General features: G+C 41.8%; 1 protein-coding gene across 1 annotated transcript; it reads left to right on the forward strand.

Moving 5' to 3' along the window:
• On the forward strand, nt 1–13,072 carry LOC128613767 (serine/arginine-rich splicing factor 7-like). Its single transcript, XM_053634852.1, has 8 exons — nt 1–80; nt 2,629–2,809; nt 3,662–3,838; nt 5,727–5,801; nt 6,343–6,420; nt 7,663–7,722; nt 7,837–7,881; nt 9,679–13,072. The coding sequence occupies exons 1-8, from the start codon at nt 53–55 to the stop codon at nt 9,731–9,733; spliced, it is 699 nt and encodes a 232-aa protein (XP_053490827.1). The 5' UTR covers nt 1–52; the 3' UTR covers nt 9,734–13,072.
• Nucleotides 13,073–24,317: the final 11,245 nt, after the last annotated feature.

A 24,317-nucleotide genomic window follows, 5' to 3' on the forward strand; every position in this document is an offset into this window, starting at 1 on the left:
CTGTCAGTCTGTGACGAGCTTTCCAGAACAGTGTGTGTTTAGGTTCTGTGAGATGTCCAGATACGGTCGGCACGGAGGAGGTAAGCTAGGTGTAAATATTAAAAAAATAGCGTATTTAGTGACAAATTTATAAATAAATAAATAAATAAAGATTAATGGTATCCGGGTAGCATCATAGCGCGCGCGCGCGCGTGCGTGTCTTTGTTCGCGCCCCTTCAGCGGCTGTAATGGCCGACCTCTGCGCGTGCACGGCTTGCTTCGAACGCGAGGGTTGCTATGTTAAGCTAAGCTAGCTAAACTAGCTAACGCGACAATTCTTCTTCTTTTTGTACACAACCACTCACACCGTTTGGGTTTAATCTGTTATAATATCCTTTTAAATATTTTTATGTACAATTCCCAAGTGTATGCTGTAAATAAAATTAGGAATTAGCCCTTGTCCAGAACGGCAAAGCGAATAATGTTTATGAAGAATTCCATTAAAAATACAGGTCCGCCATTTTGGATACATCCTGTATGGCTTAGCTAAATTTGCTTGTACTTTTTTTTTTTTGTAAATACTTTTTATTTTATTTTGTTTGCAATATGCAAGAAAGTATTTTACATTTAACATATGAACCTTTTGAATTCAACTCATTTACTGAAGTATTTATTTTTGTTTGCCTTTATGTTTATGCACCTCTGCGTCAGTGGACACTGTAGATTTGTACCCAAGAGCTGCTGCTGCTGCTGTAATCCTAATGACTGCTCATCCCAGGACTCTTTATTTTCACAATCTGCTCATACTGAACATCCTTTCTAACGCACTTAATACAGTTTCTCTTTCCTCTTCTTCACCTGTATACTCTAATGATTTATAATCCCACAATTTGGTGTCATAGACTACATTTACATGGACAACAATAATCTAATTCTTAACCTTATTCTGAATAAGACAATATCCCTTTCATGTTCTAGAACATAGATGGATCAACGCCACACGTCATTATGTCCCCACGCCGTCCGACATTCCCTCCAGAATTTCACGTATCGACATACAGTTGGTCTTCGTTATGGAACCGTATACACTTTTTGGTGTTTCATTTTTAATTTTTTACGAAAGCTTCAAGTGCAGTTAATTATTTGTGATGCTGTACGTGCAAATAGACGACGTTTTGAGCCGTAACGTTTTTTCCTCATTACTGTCACCATCTGAGATCTACACCCACCTGTAAACCTGCTTTGTGACGACGTCTAGTCACTGAAGGCACTATACGAACAGGAAACTGTTCAAACTGTGTGAACAGAGTTTCACAACGTATCTATGACAACCACGACAATCTCCTCTGTAATTACATTGCAGTTATATCGTTTTGGGTTTCTAGTTTAACCTGACCGGTCTGCACCGGTCTAATGCAAGGAAAGGGCGGTGGCTAAACATTTTTAGGTTTCGAGTTTCTGATCCGAAGCTCAGGGGTTCAAGCCCCAGCACAGCCAAGCTGCTACTGTTGGTTTCAAGGCCCTTAACCCTTTCTGCTCCCAGTGTGCTGTATCATGGCTGACCCTGCGCTCTGACCCCTCAGGCTTCCTAACAACCTGGGATATGTGGGGAAAAAAAGAATTGAACTGTTCTGTAATGTATATGTGACAAATAAAGGCTTCTTCTTTAAAGGTTGGGGGGCTGTGATTATTTATTCATCGCCAAACAGGTGAGTACTGTGTGCAATCTTTGGCCAACATCACCTCACATCCCAGCAGCTTAAATAGATCAGTCACACTTTGGTCTCTGTGGCTTCTCTGTAAAACAGGAGGGGGAAAAATGTTAGTTTACTTACAGTTACACAAACCTATGGAACCAGAAAACACATGTTCTCCAGTCAGTCATGTCACACTTGGTAAGCGCTTCTCGTTTGCATAAAGTTCAGCTCGCCCCGTCGATTTTGTTGTTAGGGGTGGCTTAGCCTAATGTCGTGAAAATGAACAGATCTCATAGACAATGGACGACTTCCAGATGCTCTTGGTGTGAACGCAAGGAGATGATGGACCACTAACATCCAACCAATCAGGACTCCTCAGGGTACATTTGTGTTTATTGCATAAAATTTGCAAAGAAATGCAAGTTGGTTTCAAGGAGGAAATGTCAGTAAAGGTCAAATATAACCGTGGAGGGTTGGTTTGTTTTTATTACTTTTTTCTAATGGGGATTGTACCAGTTCTTTCAGCTCGCTTTTGTATGTACATGGTATTTAGTTCTTGCACTGCAAAAGCTCAGTTTCAGCACGGGGTGAGCCCTGAAGCAAAATTTAATTGAGCATGTGACTTTTTGGTTTAGGCATGATGGCTACAACCTCTGCTACGTAAAATAGGAGAGCACATGATGTACATTAGGTTACTTGGGCATGGCTCAACATCAGCGTGCAGCTGGCAGTCATGCAGAATGATCAGATTTACAGGGAGGAACATCTGCAAGGACCCCGATTCAGTCCCAGTCTCTGGAATGATTTTTTTTTTTTTTTTTAAATAAGTACTATTAATTGTAAATGAAGTGTGTCCATGTTTTGATCTTTCTCAGTCAGATTTACTGGACCTAGACTAGGCTTAGAGGTAAGAACGATCTGATCTACAGCATCTGTATTTATTCTTTTGTAGAGACTAAAGTTTACGTGGGGAACCTGGGCACTGGTGCAGGGAAAGGCGAACTCGAGCGGGCTTTCGGTTATTACGGGCCTTTGAGAACTGTGTGGATCGCCAGAAACCCTCCAGGATTTGCCTTCGTGGAGTTTGATGATCCCAGAGACGCTGAGGATGCCGTCCGTGGCCTCGATGGCAAGTAAGTCGGGAATGCGCACGCATCACTTTATCACTCGGCTGATACTATGACAGAAGAAAGGTCTTCTATAGCACATGGGGTAAATTTTACGTATTTTTTTCTTCATGATTAATCATAGCAATTGTTTCTGAAACAGAATGTCAGCTGATTATTCAGCTGTTTTTAAGTGTCATTAAGCGGTCCCTGCAGGATTTCATGTTATTTTTTTTTTTTTTTGCGATTGCAGAAATGAACTCAAAATCGAGCAAAACCGAACAATATTCGGAGGAGCTTGCAATTTTTCAACAGTACCGCCGGTTTTCCGCAGATTCGGGCCAAGACTCGTCACATAACATCGTTTTCCAACGAACATCACTGAGAAAGACCGTGCAAAGCAATTACGTGCAATTCAAGTTGTTTTCTGCAACAAAAAAAGTTGCATCGTAAATTTTTGGGGTGGGGGGGCGGAGCAACCGCAGCAAAATTGAGCATTTTTGGCCGCAACAATCACAAAAAAACTCGGACTGATTATTTGACGGTCACTAGTCTGTGATTAACCATCAACTAACAAGCCTAATATCAAAAGTAGGAAAAAAATGCCTTTTTTTGTCAGCAAGGCTTTAGTGAAAAAGGTCTGCCTTTTTTTTCCTTTCTTTTTTTTTTCCTCCCCCATCCCTCAGTTGGATTAAACCAAATCATTAGGTACAATAAATGTAACATATTCCACGTTTCCTAATCATTAACGTTAGTTAGCCTCGTAAACTTGAACGACATAATCATGGATATTAAAAGAATTACTCGATAACAATATAATAAATGTTTTATGAAGGTGAACCGATCTACTGTTGCACGTTCGTCACGTTTCTGTTTCAGAGTGATCTGTGGAACCCGTGTGCGTGTAGAGTTATCGACAGGAATGCCGCGCCGCTCCCGTTACGACCGCCCGCCCACTCGGCGCCCCTTCGACCCTAACGACCGTTGCTATGAGTGCGGTGAGAAGGGGCATTACGCGTACGACTGTCACCGCTACAGCCGCCGCAGACGGAGCAGGTAAACAAGAGCCAGAACCACCACCAATTCAACACCTGCACACGTTAACGAATACTCAATAAAGTAACGTAGAACGTGTTTTATTAATATTCAGAAAGACTGGTTAATGCCGATTTTCTACATGATGGCATGTTTGCGTAAATGTAAATACAGTCTCAGATGTTCTCCGCACTGTTTCTCTGGAGCTAGACGCTCACACAGGAGTATCTACATGTCTCTTTATTGTTTAAAATTCTGATGTTCTCCTTGTTTGGTTCCTGTATATACATATAGTGGTCGACCGATTTGTTTTATAAAGGGTTGACGTTTACAGGTTAATGAGGATATTTCGAGATTAATGAGCCTGTAGCCAGTAATTGATTTGAATTAAATATGTTTTAAGACACGAGAATGACACTATTAAAAATGCTAATAATTGTATAGCTCTATTAAACATGGAGCAATTTTAGACCTATCCTACAAACGTCCCATGATCATAAGCACATACAGTTTTATCATTAAGTTTGTTGACTTACTAGTTTGGAGTTGACATTCTTTTCTTTTTTTTTCTTTTTTTTTTTTGGGCTTGGAAATCCAGTCATCTATAGGGAAGGGTGTTTTAAAAACAAACCCCAAACATACATATTTCCTGTCAACATTTTCTGTCTAAAAAAATAATAATAATAAAAAGCATAATTCAGTGAAAAAATTAAAACTATAAAGATGCTGTGACATCATCATGATGGCCAACCAGTCAGGAGCTGACTTCCTAAAAAGCCCAGTATATAAGCCAATGTATCAGTCAACCACTATATACATATACAGCTATATAAATGTTGTTTGTTTTACTTTCAAGGTTTATATAATGCTCAAATGTTGTGTGCGATTTTATTTAATGACTCACCTGGTCAAAACCTTTCAGGTGTCATCGTTTGGTTCAGAGTGTCACGACCCTTTACGATTTCATGAATCTTCTAGCAAATGCCACACTTACGGTCACCTGCTTTGACCAGGGCGTGGCCAGCCAGACCCTCTCTAAGTCTCCTGCCAGTTCTACCTGCAGCTAATCGTTTCATTCGGGGCACATAAGCGTGTTGTGTGTGTGTGTGTGTGTGTGAGCGCGCGTGTGTGTGTGTGTGTGTGTGTGTGCCCCACACCCTCCTCCAAACCCAACTGATCGGCAAATCCGAGCCAATTTGACAATCGATTCGGGCCCACGCTTTTGCTAACGAGAGCATCGAGACCTCGGCAGACAAAGCACTTCGCACGCTTCTATCAAGTCTCAATCAAGCGATTTGGCTGTCAGTGCGATCATCGTTAGAAAGCGAAGAAAACGACTAGATGCAGAGGTCGACTGATGATAGATACTTCTAGATCGCCTAGATCTGCTAGACCTCGGTTCCAAAGAGGGTCGACCTGCAAACTTGCAAGGTTTATTTTAAGTACCAATTAATGTGTCTTTCTCTCTCTTCTTTTTATTTATTTATTTTTATTTCCTTTGCCTGAAATTAGTCAAACGTAATGTGTAGTGTCAAGCTGTCTTCACTGTTTTGTTTTGTTTTTTTTTGTTTTGTTTTTTTTGGGTTAAGCTTGAGAAAGACCTACTTTATGCAGGGATCCTGTAAGTAAAAAAATTTTTAAAAAAGTTGACTGCTGTAAGTAATATAGTGCTAAAGTGAAAAGTACTGTACTTTTTCCGTAAGGTAAGGTAAGGCCAGTGGCAGAGGTGCAGAATGCTGTAAGCAGATGTAGGAAGAGGTCCAGGGACAGTCTCAGAGACAGAAATAATGTCTGTATGTCTTACTCACTGTTCCTATGTGGAGGCAGTACTTAGTGTTTTTCTCTGTTTTCGTTGCATCCTTTCGTCCATGCCTCCGTCTCTGTGCGCCCTCTCGAACGGATCGGGCAGGTCTCGTTCTCGCTCGCGCTCTCGCGGAAGGAGGTATTCGCGGTCCCGCTCTCGCAGCCGCAGCCGAGGCAGGAGGTGAGTGTGCACGTGTGCGGGTTGTAATGGTAGAAAGATGATATAAATACATATCGCGATATCATCGTCATCATGCATTCTTTTGTAGGAGCTTTATAGACAACATGGTGTGTTATATCATTGCAGAGTAAAAAGATCATTGCAGACATTTTTATAAAAAAACAAAAATAAACATATTTTGATTGTGGGTAGCTGACCAGGATTCTCCCTCTTTCATTTATTAAAAGTTCTTTTTCCCTTTAAATAGTTGGTAGAGGTGAGCAGCTGCTGCAAGACAAAATATAAAGCAAGGCCTAATGCAAAAACTAGGCATCTAGAATTATTGTGACTATTTATTTATCTATTTATTTATTTTTAAAAAAAAATATATATATATATATATATATATATATATATATATCTGAAATGATGAATATTATAGTTTGTTACAACACTTTTTAAACCATAAGCATCTTTTTAATGATGTACCTTTCTCATATTGTTGATTTGTTAGTGTCCTATACACGTTTTAAAAGTGTATGCTTTGCTTGCTGTGCTCCAGGTCGAGGTCCTTCTCTCCTCGCCGCTCTCGCTCCGGCTCTCCGCGGAGGTCCAGGTCTGGCACACCCAGAAGGTCCAGGTGGGTCTCGGGCTGCGTCCGAAATGGCGTACTACCCTACTACTCCGGGGGTTTGGGGGTATAGTACATCCGAATACTCAGTGGGCGAGAAATATCCGGATGGCGTACTGTTTGTACGACCGTTAGGACACTACGCGAGTCAGTGTCATAACGCCATAATGGACTGGTGCGGACGAGCTCGCACGTCGACTCTTTTTAAGTATTAAACCTGGGTTAAACGGAACTCGTTTAACAATACCCGAGTAAATTGTTAACTCGTTGAAGGTTTAAATATGAAAACACAGCGTCGTCACAGCGTTTGAAACCCTTTTTGTGAACTCCGTCACGCCTTAGCTGTTCAATCTAACGGCAACGAATTTACCTCCGCCTCTTAACCCCGCCCACGTTAAATTGCTAATTCGGTTAACTTTCCTGATCCGCATTTTGCAGTTAGGTTAGTGCGCTTGCTTTAATCTTGTGGTCCCTTTAAGATTGTCGTGTTTATGATGATGTCGAAGGTCACATGACGATGCCGACATGGCGGATGTAGCATATCCGGGATTGTAGTCATAATACACAAGCATACTGATTAGTACGTACGGTTTCAACAGCCGTGCAGTAGACCAGACAAGCTTTGTCAAAACATTCCACCGTCGTCGTGATTGTTGTCATGAACTGCGTCTCAAATCGAACACGTTCATTTAATGGCCTTACGTTAACAGTATTTAAAACTGATCGTTTGGTAGATTTGAAGACCATCTGAAAGGTTTTTAAAATTCAAACACAAAACGTCGTTTTAATACTCAATAACGGTCCGGAATAGTGCACAAGTATACGATCTGAGACACCAGGCTGGTTTGCTCACTGTGTCGCGGATGTAGTCTCGCGTGGTGCTATACTACCCCCGTTATTTGTGTTAGTATTGCACTACACAGACATGTCGCGTTAATTTCCGAGAGCGTGCACAAGTGACGCTCCGAATGACCGTGGGATCTGTGCGGCAGCCATCTCGCGTACGTGTAGTTAACACGTTTTTTTTTTTTTTTTAAACCCCCATTTTAGTACTCCAACCTTATATAAAGCAAATGAAGGGTTTTATGGCTCCATCTTTAAGATGTGATGTACTGGAGAATAAACAGGGCTCTTTAAACAGTTTCTGCAACATCAGCATGATCCTGATTGCTCAGAGGGACTTTAAACCATCTCATGAATGACTGATTTCATTTTCTCTTCTTTTTCTTTTTTTTTTTTTGTGGTTTCAAGGTCTAGATCACGATCACGATCCAGATCTCGCTCTCGCTCTGCCTCTCATCCGAGGAGCAGGTACAATATAGCAACAAATGAAACCGTCCCTAAAATTATATTGTTTAGATGATTTTAGACAATGATTGCTTTGTGTAATCCATTGTGCGTTTTTTGTGTGATTTTTAAATGTAGATTAGGCTCTGTTGGGAGATCCAGGTCTGGTTCTGCAGCTAGGAGGTAATCATACACACACACACCCACACACACATACACACACTAACGACGATGGGAAAGAGCTGATTTTAGACACTTAAACTTGGTGTGTGTGTGTGTATGTATATACAGTATCTCACAAAAGTGAGTACACCCCTCACATTTTTGTAAATATTTGATTATATCTTTTCATGTGACAACACTGAAGAAATGACACTTTGCTACAATGTAAAGTAGTGAGTGTACAGCTTGTGTAACAGTGTAAATTTGCTGTACACTCAAAATAACTCAACACACAGCCATTAATGTCTAAACCGCTGGCAACAAAAGTGAGTACACCCCTAAGTGAAAATGTCCAAATTGGGCCCAATTAGCCATTTTCCCTCCCCGGTGTCATGTGACTTATTAGTGTTACAAGGTTTCAGGTGTGAATGGGGAGCAGGTGTGTTAAATTTGGTGTCATCGATCTCACACTCCCTCATACTGGTCACTGGAAGTTCAACATGGCACCTCATGGCAAAGAACTCTTTGAGGATCTGAAAAAAAGAATTGTTGCTCTACATAAAGATGGCCTAGGCTATAAGAAGATCGCCAAGACCCCGACACTGAGCTGCAGCACGGTGGCCAAGACCATACAGCGGTTTAACAGGACAGGTTCCACTGATATATACATTTATGATGTGTTAAACGACTCCGAAAACATTATCTACCTTTCATTTGAACCCACCCATTTTTCTAAGTGATCAGAATTATTGGAACATGTGACTGACAGGTGTTTCTTGCTGCTCAGGTGTGCCCTGTAAGATTGATTTGATTGTTTAAACAATTAATAGCTCCGAATATCTACTCTTGGTTTGAGTTCTGGGTTTTGCGTGTGAAGACGGCGTGTGTTGTTAAAAAGGATAAACCAACAGAACGTGTTATTTACGCCGAGACTATCCCTTCCGATACTTAAAAATTGGGTGGCCTGCTACCAAAAGTGAAGTCTTCGGAGTTGTTAAGCACGTCATAGATTCAAACATCAGGAAATGAAAGCTGATATTCCGATCTGTCGTCTCGTATCCATTTTTAATCTCAAACCCAAACGTCTTCAGCTATAGTATAGCGGAGAAAAAAGGAATTGGCCTTGCTGTTCCAATACATTCGGAGGGGACTGTATAGGTTTCGATATCAGACGATTTTAAAAACCAGTTAAGGTTGTAGAACATCAGCGAAGGTAGTTCCTGTTATCACGAACATCATAGCAGGTCTAAACGCTCGTTCCCGTCACTATCAAGGAGTTAATCATAAAAAATGCTATTATCAGATGTATTATCAGGTTTTAGATCACGTGGAGCATCCGCTATACAAGTCCATACAAACGAGCTATAGAGAAACGATAACGTATTAGAACGAGCGTATTCATTATTAATATATAACCGTGATTCACAGCTGCACTACTGTTAGAGCTGCTGTTACAGAACATTCATCAGCACCGATCAGATGTTGAGCACGCTATACGCTGTGGTAGAAGATTGAAATATTCGTCATATAATGAGAATATCTCTAATGCATGGCACAAATTTATTTATGAGTATCAGGCGGTCCCTGTTAGACGGGTAATGAAAAGACACTAAAGCCAGGTGAGTAATTTCACAGTAAACTGAAGGAACGTTTTTGTTTTAATCCCAGCCTTTGTAAAGGTTGGTCTCCTTCTTCACTTAAAAGTTGGCTTTAGAGTCGATTGTCATGGTTAGATGTGTGGTTTTCTTTTGTCTTGTACACGCACCCTAAATCATACGGACTGGTTTTGTAAGTCTTATCTCGTTTTTCTCGTTACAGTCGCTCTCCTTCTCAAAGCCCCGGCAGAAGCAAGAGCCCAGAACGAGACGACTGAGGATCCTTCAGCGATCTTTTTGTTTTGTGTTGTGTGTGTTTTTTTTTTCTTTCTTATCTTTCTCTCTATATTTGTTTGTTTGCATCTCAGTTTGAAATTGAAGATTGCTTTTATCCCCTCCAACCCCCCCCCCCCCCATATCTTGTTTACATGACCAACATGGTCATTCACTTCAGTACAGGTAAATCTGAAAAATAAAGAAAGTGTGTGTTGCATTATATTCCATAGGTCCGATATTAGGGATGACCTTTTGTGCGGTGTTTGTTTATAGAAATAAGAAATCATTGTGTATTTCTTATTGAACACAGTAGATGCTGTTTACAGTACAAATAGGTTTGGATTGCCTTTTTATTTTATTTTATTTAAACATGCTTAGTAAATTGAGTTCACATTTCACAAAAATGCACCCTGGTTCATTATTTTCAACGCATCGATCTGATTCCTGCCCGTAGGTGGCGCTGTGGTTTCGACTTTAACACCAAATCACGTGAAATCTCTCCGTGGGTCGATGCAGCTGCGTTCTGTTATTCGCCTACACAAATACCCAGGAATATCTGGTTTTTATGGACCATCTCCATGAGGTCAGGACTGCATAAGGGATTGTATTGATTTTTGTTTACACAAGTCGTAGATCATTAACAAAATTGTATCACAGATGTGTAAGGTTAAGGAAGCGAGGAAATGAAAAGACGTCGGTTTTCACTCTTTAAACGTGTCACAAGTTGCGGGTGAAGAGAGTGAAGCTAGGTGGAGTGTGTATGTGTATATATCTTTATTTGATCTTGATTGTGTGAACTGCATTCGCAAGTGGAGCATCTGTCAACCTGTGGTGTGTGGCACAACATCTGTTTAAAGAGACCCCTGAGAGTTTTTCTTTCTTTCTCACCTCCACCCCATTGCCGCTCAGTCAGCATAGAGAAGAAAAGGGTGAGCCAATGCATCTGTTAGTTTTTTTTTTTTCTTTCCTTTTTTAATCTCCATCATGATGCTAAGCCACAGAGACAGCCTGCGTTCTTTTAATAGCCCCATTAGCTGAAGGCAAAATGTCAGCCACCTAATGTGATCCGAGCCGTGCGCGGATCAGAGCTGATGCGACTCTGATGGAGGAACAGCAGGGCGGATATGGCCTTCCGAGGCACACGAGCGTGGAAACGATTATGAGGGACATTTATTTAACGAATCAGGGTCATTCATTCATTCATTTAGTGCCATTATAGCGACTGTATATCCGGTCATCACATTAAAGGCTTGTTTACAGAGCTAATGGGGGTTTGATCTTCTGACTGCTAATACTCGGAACTAGGGCTGGGCAGTGTAACTAGTATATTATAGCAATATCGCGATACAGATACATACACCGATCTGCCATACCATTATAACCACCTACATAATATTGTGTAGGGCCCCCCCCCTTGGGACTCGACAAGACCTCTGAAGGTGTGCTATGGTATCTGGTACCGAGACGTTAACAGCAGGTCCTTTAAGTCCTGTAAGTTGCAGTGTGGGGGCTCCATGGATTGGACTTGTTTGTCCGGCACGTCCCACAGATGCTCGATTGGATGGAGATCTGGGGAATTTGGAGGCCGACTCAACACCTTGAACTCTTTGTCATGTTCCTCAAACCATTCCTGAACAATATTTGCAGTGTCTCAGGGCCTCAGTGAAAGAGACCGCTGACATTAGGGAATACTGTTGCCATGAAGGTGTGTACTCGGTCTGCAACAATGTTTAGGTAGATGGTACGTGTCAAAGTAGCATCCACATGAATGCCAGGACCTAAAGTTTCCCAGCAGAACATTACCCAGAGCATCACACTGCCTCCGCCGACTTGCCTTCTTCCCATAGCACATCCTGGTTCCATCTCTTCCCCAGGTAAGCGACACACGCACCCAGTCCACACGAAGTAAAAGAAAACGTGATTCATCAGACCAGGCCATCTTTTTCCATTGCTCCATGATCCAGTTGTAATGCTCACGTACCCAATATAGGTGCTTTCGGAGGTGGACAGGAGTCAGCATGGGCGCTCTGACCAGTCTGTGGCTACACAGCCCCATACACATCAAGCTGTGATGCACTGTGTGTCCTGACACCTTTCTATCAGAGCCGGTGTTAACTTTTTCAGCGATTTGTGCTACAGTAGATCTTCTGTGCGATCGGACCAGACGGGCTAGTCTTCGCTCCCCAATCCTTTGGGCCCATGATCCTGTCACCGGTTGACCGGTTGTCCTTCCTTGGACCACTTTTGGTAGGTACTAACCACTGCATACCGGGAACACCCCACAAGACCTGCTGTTTTGGAGATTCTCTGACCCAATCGTCTAGCCATCACAATTTTTCCCTTATCAAAGTCGCTCAGATCCTTGCGCTTGCCCATTTTTCCTGCTTCCAGCACATCAACTTTGAGAACTGACTGTTCACTTACTGCCTAATAAATATATCCCACCCATTAACAGGTGCCACTGTAACGAGATAATCAACGTTATTCACGTCACCTGTCAGTGGTTTTAATGTTATGGCTAACAGTTGTACTTTTGATAACATCTAAATTAATTCCGTTGTAACTCACAATAACAAGTAGCTGATTGGATGTCCTTCCTTCTTTTTGCAGCAGCTACTTAATATTTCCTTCACTTCCTCTTTAAATAGTGTAGGAAGGTTAAACTTAAATAAGAATCATGGGTAATGTAATAACTAGGCAAGTGAAAGCTCCAGTGTGTTTGTCTGGTCCCATGTTTTGGTTCCCCTAAAACTGGCGAGACTAAAATATTGTTGCTAACATAATGTAATAACGTACGGCAAGCTAGTTATCTAATTAATCCGCTAACAACATTTCCATCTTCGCGTCACACACCAAAATATATATTATTCTGAAAGTCTGGCTTGTGTCTTTATTTATTTTCTCTCTCTGCGTGTAATATATTAACTGCAAGATATTTGCTAGCCGGAGAGTTGTGTGAAGAGTTTGCACCGAGTTTCATCAGTTTTTCCACATTCCAATGTTCCTGCTCTTTAAAAGCTCATTGGTCATGTACCCACACTAATTCAGAACAAGCAGTCTGCTTTATAGTTACAGTATCGAGCTGCTCAGCTCCGCTGTGAAGGGCATTGCATCTAAATATGCATACCAAATGAAAACATCAATAAGGAGTAACCCCCCTACCCCCCCTAGCTCTGGTGATTCATATGGGTTGCAGTTATGGCATACAGATTTGAAAAATCTACTGCACTGTAAACCCCCAAACCTCACAATACGCAATGTTTCCATGCATCGTGGCAATTTCTTAAGATATCGTCATGTCTTTCAACCCTACGTATAACTATCTCTGCACTCACAATAGGATAAAGGATTAAATAACATGTTCTCGTGCTAGTTCCACTATACTCCTAGTACACAGAGCTTTTCAACATGTTTTTTCATTTCAGAAGAAGTCCATGTAGAACTCACTTTGAGAACCCAAGACCATCAAAAGAATCGCTGAGGAACCCTATTTTTCTAAGCATGTACGTGCATATCGACTGATCCCAATGTAAAGCTGTTTGGAGATCTTGGAGATGGGAGGTAGGTCATACATTCCTGGGTAATAATAGACAAACTGCCAATAGATGCAAAGTAATTTAGACTGTTGCTGGACCAAGTAGGCCAAATGTCTTAAAGGAGATCGCCACCATCAAATACATGAAATATCTTTGTATTGAAATTGAATTGTGATTTGCTAGCATAGTTCCAGTGGAGCTCATTTCAGACATCTCAGACATATGGGATCATGGTCAGTGTCTTTTGTCGCTCATCGTTTTCAAGCGACATCAAGCATAGAAGTCGTGGAGACGCCGTTGGACAAGACGCATAAAAGTCTCAGAATGTAAAGCAGCTATACTAGTATAACAGAGTTACAGCAGACTCGGCTTGGCTAGTTAGCGATCTACAAGATGACTAGCGTGATGGTGTCGGTGGTGGTACTAACGTAATAGTTGAAGCTTTTGGAAACTGATCTGTTCGAGCAGAGTGTACAGATGAGGAGGTGAGAGATCTGGACAGACTGAAAGACTAAAGCGCCGCCGCATCACTTTCTTCATGTAGAGATCAAGCAAAATTCCACTGCACCACTATCTGCAGGTATTCAAGTGGTATTGTGGGTAATGTCAATAAGTGAAAATGAACCAAAGGAGTTAATATGCTACACATATCTGAACCCGCCGAGACTATTTAAGCTCCCATTTAAACCAAACAGACCTAACGTACTCTGGAATAACCACGATACAAGATCGCAGTTCGCAGAATAACGCAAAACTCTCGCACAGTCCGAATTCCTGGCTGTTATCTGATGAATTGAATCAGGTTGGATGAACTGCCCTGTTTCAAGGTTATTTCTTTCATCTTGATTACAAAACCAGACCTTTGGCGTAGTGCTGTGCTTCAGCTCTTGCAAACTGATCTATGGAAGGAAAGAAAAAAAAAAAACCCTCAGAAGTATCAGGAAATGAGCTGAATACGTTCTGCATCTCACAGCAAGGTACAAACCACAGCTGGACCTTCGAGCCTTTTGCACATACGCCATGCTGTTATGCTGTGACAAGTGGAAAAAAAACCCAAGCTAAAATAAATCAGAACTAAACTTTACTGAGTCTAGGAGCACTTTTCAGCTGTAACACAACGACGTCCTTAATTCAAGTAGGTTTGTTCGAGAAAGCAAAATGCAAAGAAGAAAACATGAGGTCCCTAGAGCTAAGAATGAGATTCAGTGCTAATTAGGTTGATTTTTGCTACATTTTGCCATCTTATATACACAGCGTGACCAGAATGATGTATGACGATTGTTTGTTTCCTTAAAGCCTGTTTATTATTGATTTATTTAGTCTTTGCAGGGCTTTAACCTTAAATAGACCCCTGGGGGAGAAAATTCACTCTCCTAAAATTGTAACTCTATGAGCTAGGTAGCATTGGTTCAAGGTGCTTGAGTAATGATGACTGCATTATTCAAATGTATGCGGCGGTGACATTTTCCATCCTTTCGGTGTGACAAATTAAAAGCAGCACCAGGCACCGATAGTGTGGACTGCAGACGATCAGGAGAGCTGCTGTGTGCCTTGTGGAGGCTGTTGTAAGCACTACGTGTGCGTTGCATAGCAAAAGATATGATACAAGTGTGTAAAAGGCAGGAGAATAAGTGGATATTGTTCTCTTGGGTGGATTTCATCCTGTTAAGTCTTTAACATCCTTCCAGCGTCGGCTAAACCATCGTCGGCGTTATTAAACGCTTTGGACGTCATGATTGTCTGAATGGGAATTACAGCACCGGTCCCGATGTGCGCCGGCAATCTATTAAAAAGCAAATGAGTAAATCAGAATCATAACCAGGGGTCCAATACTGTGCGTCAGTTTCATCTCTGATCATATGAGGGCCACTTCATTAAAGATGCAGTTTACTGTGTATTCATACCGCACTAATTTGGGACGCAGTAGCTCAGTGGGTAAGATGTTGGGCTACTGATCGGAAGGTAAATGGTCTACACTTGTATAGCGCTTTTATCCAAAGGGCTTTACACTGTCTCATTCACCCATTCTCACACACACACACACACACACACATACTCACACACCAGCGGTAGCAGAGCTGCCATGCAAGGCGCTAACTTGCCATCGGGAGCAACTTTGGGTTCAGTGTCTTGCCCAAGGATACTTCGGTATGTGGAGTCACCCTACGATTAGTCGACAACCCGCTCTACTACCTGAACCACAGCCGCCTACGGTCATGGGTGTGAGGTCGTCGGAAGCTGCCACTGTTGGGCCTTTTGAGCAAGGTGTTTAACCCTCAACTGCCCAGATATATAAATGTAAGTCGCTCTGGATAAGGGCGTCTGCCAAATACCACAAATGTAAATGTAATTTTAGCCCATGGTTTAAAGAAAGTACAATGAAAAAGTCTAATGTACAGTAGTATAGATATAATGTAAATAACATTCTGTTCTGTATCTGGCTGCTGTGTGCCACCATCATGTATATTAAATCAACTAATTTATATATCTATATATATATATATATATATATATATATATATATATATATATGGTTGTTGGTACCAGATGGGTCGGTTTGAGTATTTCAGAAACTACAGGTCTCCTGGGATTTTCATACACAGCAGTCTCTAGAGTTTATACAGAATGGTGCGGAAAACAATCCTGTGAGCGACAGTTCTCTGGGTGGAAACACCTTGTTGATAAGAGAGGTCACTAATAAGAGCTCTTGGCGTGATCGTTGTTGGTCGACCACACGTGGGGAGGGTAATGACGGTCTTGAATTTCCTCCATATGTACACGAGCTCTCTGACTGTGGATTGGTGGAGTCCAAACTCTTTAGAGATGTTTTTGTAACCTTTTCCAGCCTGATTTGATGATGAGTCTTTATTGATCACAGCACAGTGAAATTCTTTTCTTTGCATACCCCAGCATGCCAGGAAGTTGGGGTCAGAGCGCAGGGTCAGCCATGATACTGAGGTTAAGGTCCTTGCTCAAGGGCAGCCAGGGCTTGAACCCCTGACCTTCCAATCAGTAACCCAGAGCCTTAACCGCTAAACCACCATTACCCCATTTGCATCGATAACTCTCTTTCTGACGTCCTCAGAAATCTCCTTTGTATGTGCTATGATACAATTCCACAAACATGTGTTGTGTTGTGTTGTGTTGTGCAGATCAGACTGTGATGGATCCATCCATCCATCCATCTTCTACCGCTTACCCCTGGAACCTGGAGCCTATCCCAGGGAGCATCGGGTACAAGGCGGGGTACACCCTGTACAGGGTGCCAGTCCATCGCAGGGCACAATCACATACACACTCACACACCCATTCATACACTACGGACACTGTAGCCATTGTGATGGATCCGTGTTCTTTAAATAAAACAGGGTGCTCGCTCACACCTGATTGTTATCCCCCTGATCAGGATTCTAAGCAGGGGTTTATAAGCAGACTCTAAATTCACCTAACTGCTAATCCTAGAGCTTCTCATACTCACAGATGTGTAATACTGGATCATTTTCCTGAATACATCAATGACCAAGTATAATATTTTTGTCTCATTTGTTTTAATTGGGTTCTTTCTGCCTACTCTTAGGACTTTTTATGCCGATATATCGAAACTTCTGAAGAGTTCACAAACTTTCAAGCGCCACCGTAGCTACCATTTAATGCTTCACATGCCATTTAAAGCACAATTTGGTGCACAATTCAACTGACCACAGGACAGGAATAAAATGGTCCTTGACGTTTTATTTTACAATGAAACAGGAATAATAGCACTGTTGGAGAGTATTGCATCACCGCATTAGGCGTGCGTTAAAGCCTGTGAAAGGAAGCGTCCTGGCAGGAGGTCATTAAAAAAAAAAAAACCTTCAAATACGGCAAGATATGCAGACTTCAAAAAAAAAAAAAAGTACATTCATACTTTCCTTTAGTCAGTAGACTCATGGCTTATTATCCAAGCATTCATTTGAAACCATATTAGTCAGTAACTATGAATAATTCAGTAACTACTGTGAAGCTAATGAGAAAAGTGTGTAGGTACGGCAGTGAGGAATGTAAGGTTGGATCCATCGAGGACTCGGTGGAGATTAAAGGGTTAATAGTTGAGTAACCAAATTGCACATATGGCACAAGATGACCTTTAAATGCATGGACTAATTGGCAGCGCAGGCACCCGCTGGACAGGCGAAACTCTTTTTATGTATCATAATTGCTCAATTTGAATAATGCATTCAAACTCCATGTAGTTGTTCTTCCCGCTGGAATTAAATACGATCGAAATATCCCGACGATGGATTATTCGCGCCCTCAGGAGCCATCTCTCCTGCCGTATTCACTACAGGGACCAAACAGGGATTGATTGATTTTTTTTTTCTTCCACCTCTTGTCCACTAGTAGCCTTGCAGACTGCACAACTTTGATTTTCACCCCCAAAATAATGTCCCTGCCGCCCGAGTTTCTGAGCCTTGAAATGGGTTTTCATCAGTTAATGGCATTTAGAAGGTCTACAGACCGAGCATGTCCTACCCCGAGAAGTTTCCCTGCATATTCGCATTCATCACTTACCTCCGTGTCTGTCATGACCTCTCTTTCCTGTAAGATTGATGGCTCTGCTGAACTCTTGTGTATAAATATTTCTCTATGCGCTCTCTGAGAGGCATTAAATGTTCGTCTGTGATCGATAAATGAGGCTAATTGAATTATAAAGTTCCCAGACAGGAAACGGCGGAGGGTTCATTTGTCTAAATGGTTTGGTAATGATGCCTCTCGGGTGCGAGGCGGGGGAGCTCGTTTGTTTTTTTCGGTCTGATGTTGGGCGGCTAGAGTGCTCTTCACCTCTTCGCCGAGCCACGGCACTTTAGCTAAACTCAATTTCTGACTGGACAGACCACCGCGGGTCAAAACCGATTACGGCTCCAAATTTGGCTGAGAGCTGCATTTGCAGCTTTTCACCAAATCATTTTTCCATTAGGAAACACAGTCAGATGCCTTAATTAAAAGTCAAGCGCATTACCTCGCACATCACTTTTTCAGCCGTGATTCCATGTGAGGTTACCTGACCTGGTGGTAGACAGCTGATGTAGACCTGTAGTAACATACAGTATCAGCTGAATGGCTTCTGATTGGAGAGGAAACAAGCGCTCTAATTATCATGCTTAAATACACCGTATATTGCGAAAATCAACTCTCGCCAGTTTATTGAAGAAAAATTAAGCTGAAGGAAGGAAAAAAAAAAACCCTCACAGGCAACAAATGATCATACAGCACAACCCACCCTGCTGTTGTCTTAAGAAGAAAGTATTCCTCTTTATACTGCTGTTGAATTCTTGATTCTGATTGGTCAGAAGGTGTTGCTGAATTTTCTATAACAGCAGCTCTGACAGTAATCCGACCAGAAGGGAAATCGTTATTTAAAAAAAAAAAAAAATGGTGGTAAAACAGGAAGAAAATCCTTCAGGGTGAGCTGTTATTGGGAAAATAATCAGCTTCTGGGTGTAGCAGGTCATATCACACCAACATGAAGTTGATTTATGAATTTTTTTTGTTAAGTAAAGCATATACGCAAGAGTTTTATTCTTTAAGTATGGTGTAAAAGAGATGGTGTGACACCCTGTGTGTTTACATATTGTTTAGTGTGCGATTCGGGATGTTATACACAGCATACTTAAAATAGGAAGTGAAAAAAGTCTGTAGAGCCATTGCTGCAAATAAATAAATAAATAAATAAATCCTTTCATTAGTTCCCCAAATGCAAAACTCTGTCATCTCTGTGTAAAGTTTGTTTTTGGGAGATCTTCCTACTGCTCGCATACTCCAAATCTTATTTCCCTCAGGACAGCGATGAAAACACGCGCGCGCGCGCACACACACACACACACACACACGCAGGCACGCAAACAGCTCATTTAGCTTAATCAACTTCACCGCGTTGTAAATCAGGCATATATCAGATTCAGGTCGAAACAGGTTTAAAAAACGTGCAAATCGTTTCACTCTTTCTTCAGAAGGCAATTAAAGCACCCCTTGTGCGGTTTTTCAGATATGACCTTTCATCTAGTGTGTTACATATGTCGCTGTTTGTGAGTGTAAAAAGTCTGCAAAGTTTCAAAGATCAACGGAGACAAACGGAGTTATCGACTCCCGAAAGAAGGGACCGATTCTGAATCAACAGCTGAAACGAGTCGTTAGTGATTCCAGACTTACTGCCTGTACAGACCTTTCTTCTTCTTCATCTCCCTCCACTGGCTTCCTGTAGCCGCCCGTATCAAATTCAAGGCCTTGATGCTCACGTACAAGACCTTGTCTGGAACAGCACCCTCCTACCTCAACTCTCTCCTGAAGGCTTACGTTCCCTCACGCGATCTGCGATCGGTTAACGACCGACGCTTAGTAGTTCCTGCTCAGTGTGGCTCGAGGTCCCTTTCCAGAACCTTCACACTAACTGTCCCTCAGTGGTGGAATGAACTTCCAACCTCAATCCGGACCGCAGAATCTCTCACCATCTTCAAAAAACAGCTAAAGACCCACCTCATCCGTGAGCACCTAACTAACCCCTAAAATGCCAACCCCCACATTATTAAAAAAACAACCTTACTCTGGCTCTTACACCTCGACTCTGCGCACTTTGCTTCTCTAGAACTCAATTATAAATCTCGTACAGTAGCACTACTTGTATTGTTCTCCGCTTGATATATCGCTTCGCTTGTATTTCCTCATTTATAAGTCTCTTTGAATAAAAGTGTCTGCTAAATGAATAAATGTAAGTGTAACCTACGTAAAACCCCGCCTCTGGTCTTCATTGGCTGCTCGCAAAAACAACATGTACTTTGACCCGCCTTCAAACACTACAATTAAGGTTGCGTCCTGAAAGAGTTAGGTTCCTGTCGGGAAGACGTTGTCGGGAAGACGTTGAAGGACGAGGATGTAAAGCATCAGTGGTTAGAATTCATTTTAAAACGATACCACAACAGTTCAGCTCCGACCTTCGTTTGTGTTCGACTGCTTCTCAAATCTAGCTGAAGTAAACGCGGGATTTGCGAAATGATTATTCATTAAAGACGGGGCCGTACCAACCGTATTTGAACTGTCTTGCGCCTCTGGATCACAACCTGTAAGTGCGATTCATTATTTATGTATATATTTTCTAACCGGCTAACTCACGTCATTGTCAATCTACATATAAACTTCCCACTGAGAAACGTCCTGTTCTCGTCGTGCTTGCGATGGTGGTTCGGGTCGATCTCCCGAGGTATCGCTATCGGACTCGGGCTCAAAATAAGGTAAAACCGACGACATTATTACTGAGCTGCTGAAATTCAGATATGGTAGTGGGCGTTTCCTTTCCGACACTGCGCTGCAAGCGGTAGACCAATCACAACAGACTGGGACGTCTGACCAATCAGAGCAGAGTCGGTTCTCTGAAAGGAGGAGTTTAGACTGAACGGATCCTTGAGCGAGTTGTTAGTGACTCTGAGAAAAAGAGGTGATGCTGCAATGTAAATGATGAGAAAATTCACACGTTTTTTGACCTCGGATGCATGTAAGCCTATTGCACGAGACCTCTAAAATAAAATTCAGCACTTTTACATTGCAAAACAGGGCACTTTAAAATGAATATTAATGGACGTTAAGACCGATTGAATACATATATATATATTTCAGATCAAAAGAGCAATTGAAATATATGTTATGGACGCCCTGCTGTTAAAAGGCAGAGATGGTCAAACTGGTAGACCGTCTTTGCCAGATGGTAAAAAGGAATGAGTTTCTGAATTCCTGCTACTAATGCTAACTCAAATTATTTTAAGGAACGCAAATAACATCTCAAATATTTATTGGGCGATTTAGTCAGTAATAATGAAGGTGAAAAATAGTTCATGCAAAGAGCTCACACTATGTGCTCCATAAATGTACAAAAAACCCCAAACCAACCCTATTGAGGTCAAACATTAAAAGGAACTGAAACTAACTGAACTGTGGTGCGTTGTCAAGGCTCACTTCTTTGTCGGTTTTATTAATGTGCATCAGGGATGCGTGACAGAAATCTGGAGACATTTCCCAGAAAGATTCCGGCCCCTGACACTTTTCTCAGCCGCTTCCCTTCTGCCAGAGGAAGCTCCTGCTGTTGCCGTGGCATTTGGGGAGGTTTTAATGCTCGACCTGCTCTGGGATCAGTTCGCCGTTTCTGCTGCTGTGGCTGTAAACTTGTTTGAAGTCAGGAACGTTGGTTCTGGATCAGCGTGTTGGCGTACCATCAGGCACATGAGCACAACTGCCACCCACAGCTAGTTTGGCAGAGATGTTGGACGAGAATAAGGTCTCTGTTCACCCGGTTTGGCAGCTTCCTCCTACGCCGTGTCATTCCTGCGCCATTCTGCTACCGCCGCCTGCGAAAACCAACACCAACAATGAAAAAATTGTCTCTGAGACCTTCAGCCGTACATTCTGAACATTTCCTTCTCACAGAAACTGTATTTGTGTGTGTAGGTGAATGCAAAAGCGTGTGCAGCCTTTGGGTAAAATGATGAAGGCAAAGAAATGTAAATTTACAGCAAATGTTCCTTGAATTTGCTACCGATACTGGTATCATGTATACGTCTGATACCGTGCTCATTTACTTCTACTCATCAGAGATGTTCAGATAGCAACACGCGATACTATGGGACTTAAGCCTAGCATACGTCGTTGTGCTAATGAACACAAAATGACAGCGATCTGGATATATTTCACGATTAATGGTGCCAATCAAAGCAAAGCAGACTGCAAACTGTGATCAGTGGAAATATCGTGGTTTAAAAACGTGCTGCCAGAGTTTTCACTTACGCTTTTCAAAGTTTTCTTTTTTACGCGACGCAAGCTTACGATCGCCACTCAGGCACAAATCTGATGTATGGGCGGGGCTTAACAGCGATTTAAGCTAATTGATTAGTAAGATTTGGATCGACTGTTCGAGTGTCCAGCTGAGGAACAGGAGGATGATGACGTTGATGATGACGACGATGCTCCGTGCTGCTCCTGAGAGCTGACCTCGAAAAAACAGTGGTATGAGATTACCCAAACCTCAAATATTAATTACAAACTAATATACTGACTAAGTAAGTCATTTCCCCTACAAAGTGCAAACACTATAACTATACGGAGAACCACATCCAGAACGCTGTCCAAAAATTCGCCACACTGAAGTTTCTACTTCCTGGTCAGGGAGCTGTCGATCAAAATCTCACTAGCCAATGAGAGTAAATCGCTATTAAGCCACGCCCACATGAGAGGTTTGTGTCAGAATGACCAAACTGTTAACGAAGACCGCTGTTTATTTGAAGACCAAGTCAAACTGTTGCCGCTGAGTTCACCGTTTTCAGTTTCAGAGTGTTTGTCTTCTTTCTCATACGTTCAATACGTTTGGCACGAATTTAATTCCGTACGTGTACGTAGCAAGCTTAATGCACTTTATTTAGGATCGACTTGCTACCTTTATTAAGAACCAGCCTAGTAGATTAAATGTATGAACTTACACGTTTGTGCAGAAATGTAAACAGAGCTAAATAAACATGTTTGCCTCACACCTTTGGGTTAGGGGTTTAAATCTCACCTCCGTCCTGTATGTGTGGAGTTTGCATGTGCTCCCCGTGCTTTGGGGGTTTCTTCCAGGTACTCTGGTTTCCTCCCCAATCCAAAGACACACTTTGTAGGCTGATTGACATTTCCAAATTGTCATAGTGTGCGAATGTGTGTTCAATTGTGCCGTTCGACAGGTTCTCACTCCGTCCAGGGTTGCGCCCGGAGTTCCCTGGGATAGGCTCCAGGTTCCCGAAAAAAACCCCAACAACCACCCTATATCAATGCATCCCTAGTTCCTTCATTATCACAAGTAATTTAGTGAATGTAAATTTAATGATAAATGATTAATAGTACAAACAAATCTGGTCTGCTGATGTTATACTACCTAAACATCTACCTGAAATGTCTTTAATGCTTTAGGAACACTAACTACTTCACACAGCAGTGCCTTGAGTTGCAAGCAAACAAATAGTTTTCTAAGTAAATGTTTGATGATGCATATAACTATATACACGGAACGACAGTGTGTGGTTAGATTTAGTGATTAAGACATACTTTACACATTTTTTTCTTGAAGCCACAGAGTGATAGGAAGTGATGTTATCTGGAGGAAGAATTACACAGTACTGTGCAAAAGTCTAATACGCATTGCAAAGAAGTGCTTTAGAGTAAAGATGCCTTCAAAAAAAAAAAAAAAAAAATGAAATCAACTGTTTCTACATTAAAACAATACTAGCAGTAAACAGTAATAAATGAAACAAGGTCAATATATGATGTGATGACCCTCTGCTTGAAAAAAAAAATAGTAGCCTCAGGTATAAATTTGACCCGCATGTGAGTTTTACTGAGTGTCTTGCAGAACAGAAACAGACACAGTTCTTCTGTGAGTACCCTTTTGTTCCCTTATGTGTGTGTGTGTGTGTGTGTGTGTGTGTGTGTGTGTATATATATATATATATATATATATATACACACACACACACACACACACATATATATATATTCTGTTAAAAGAAGTATTTTTTCAGGAGACTGTGTTTTAAAGATCATTTTGTAAAATCCAAATACGCTTCACAGATCTTTATTGGAAGTGGTTTATACAATGTTTTTCATGCTTGTTCAATGAACCATAAACAATTATTGCACACGCACCTGTGGAACAGTCCTTAAGACACCAACAGTTTACAGGCGGTCAGCAATTAAAGGGCACATTAGGACACTAAAGAGACCTTTCTACTGACTCCGAAAAACACCAGAAGAAAGATGCCTAGGGTTCCTGCTCACCTGCGTGAACATGCTATAGTCCTGCTGCAGGGACGCACGAGGACTGCAGATGTGTTCAGAGCAATAAACTGCAATGTCTGTAATGTAAGACGGCTAAGACCGTGCTACAGGGAGACAGGAAGGACAGCTGATCTTCCTCGCAGTGGAAAATTACATGTATACGTGTGTCACCCCCAGACGTGATGGAGAACTTGTAAACGCCTTGGTGGAAGAGTGGAGGAAC

The sequence above is a fragment of the Ictalurus furcatus genome, chromosome 10 (assembly GCF_023375685.1).
Source record: "Ictalurus furcatus strain D&B chromosome 10, Billie_1.0, whole genome shotgun sequence".
In the NCBI taxonomy this organism is placed as follows: Eukaryota; Metazoa; Chordata; class Actinopteri; order Siluriformes; family Ictaluridae; genus Ictalurus; species Ictalurus furcatus.

What these genes read in the sequence shown, in the direction of transcription:
- LOC128613767 (XM_053634852.1), top strand. Translation starts at nt 53, where the DNA reads ATGTCCAGATACGGTCGGCACGGAGGAG. An exon ending in AGCCGCCGCAGACGGAGCAG is followed by an intron (nt 3,839 to 5,726) that starts GTAAACAAGAGC and finishes CGGATCGGGCAG; the next exon opens with GTCTCGTTCTCGCTCGCGCT. An exon ending in GCCTCTCATCCGAGGAGCAG is followed by an intron (nt 7,723 to 7,836) that starts GTACAATATAGC and finishes TTTTAAATGTAG; the next exon opens with ATTAGGCTCTGTTGGGAGAT.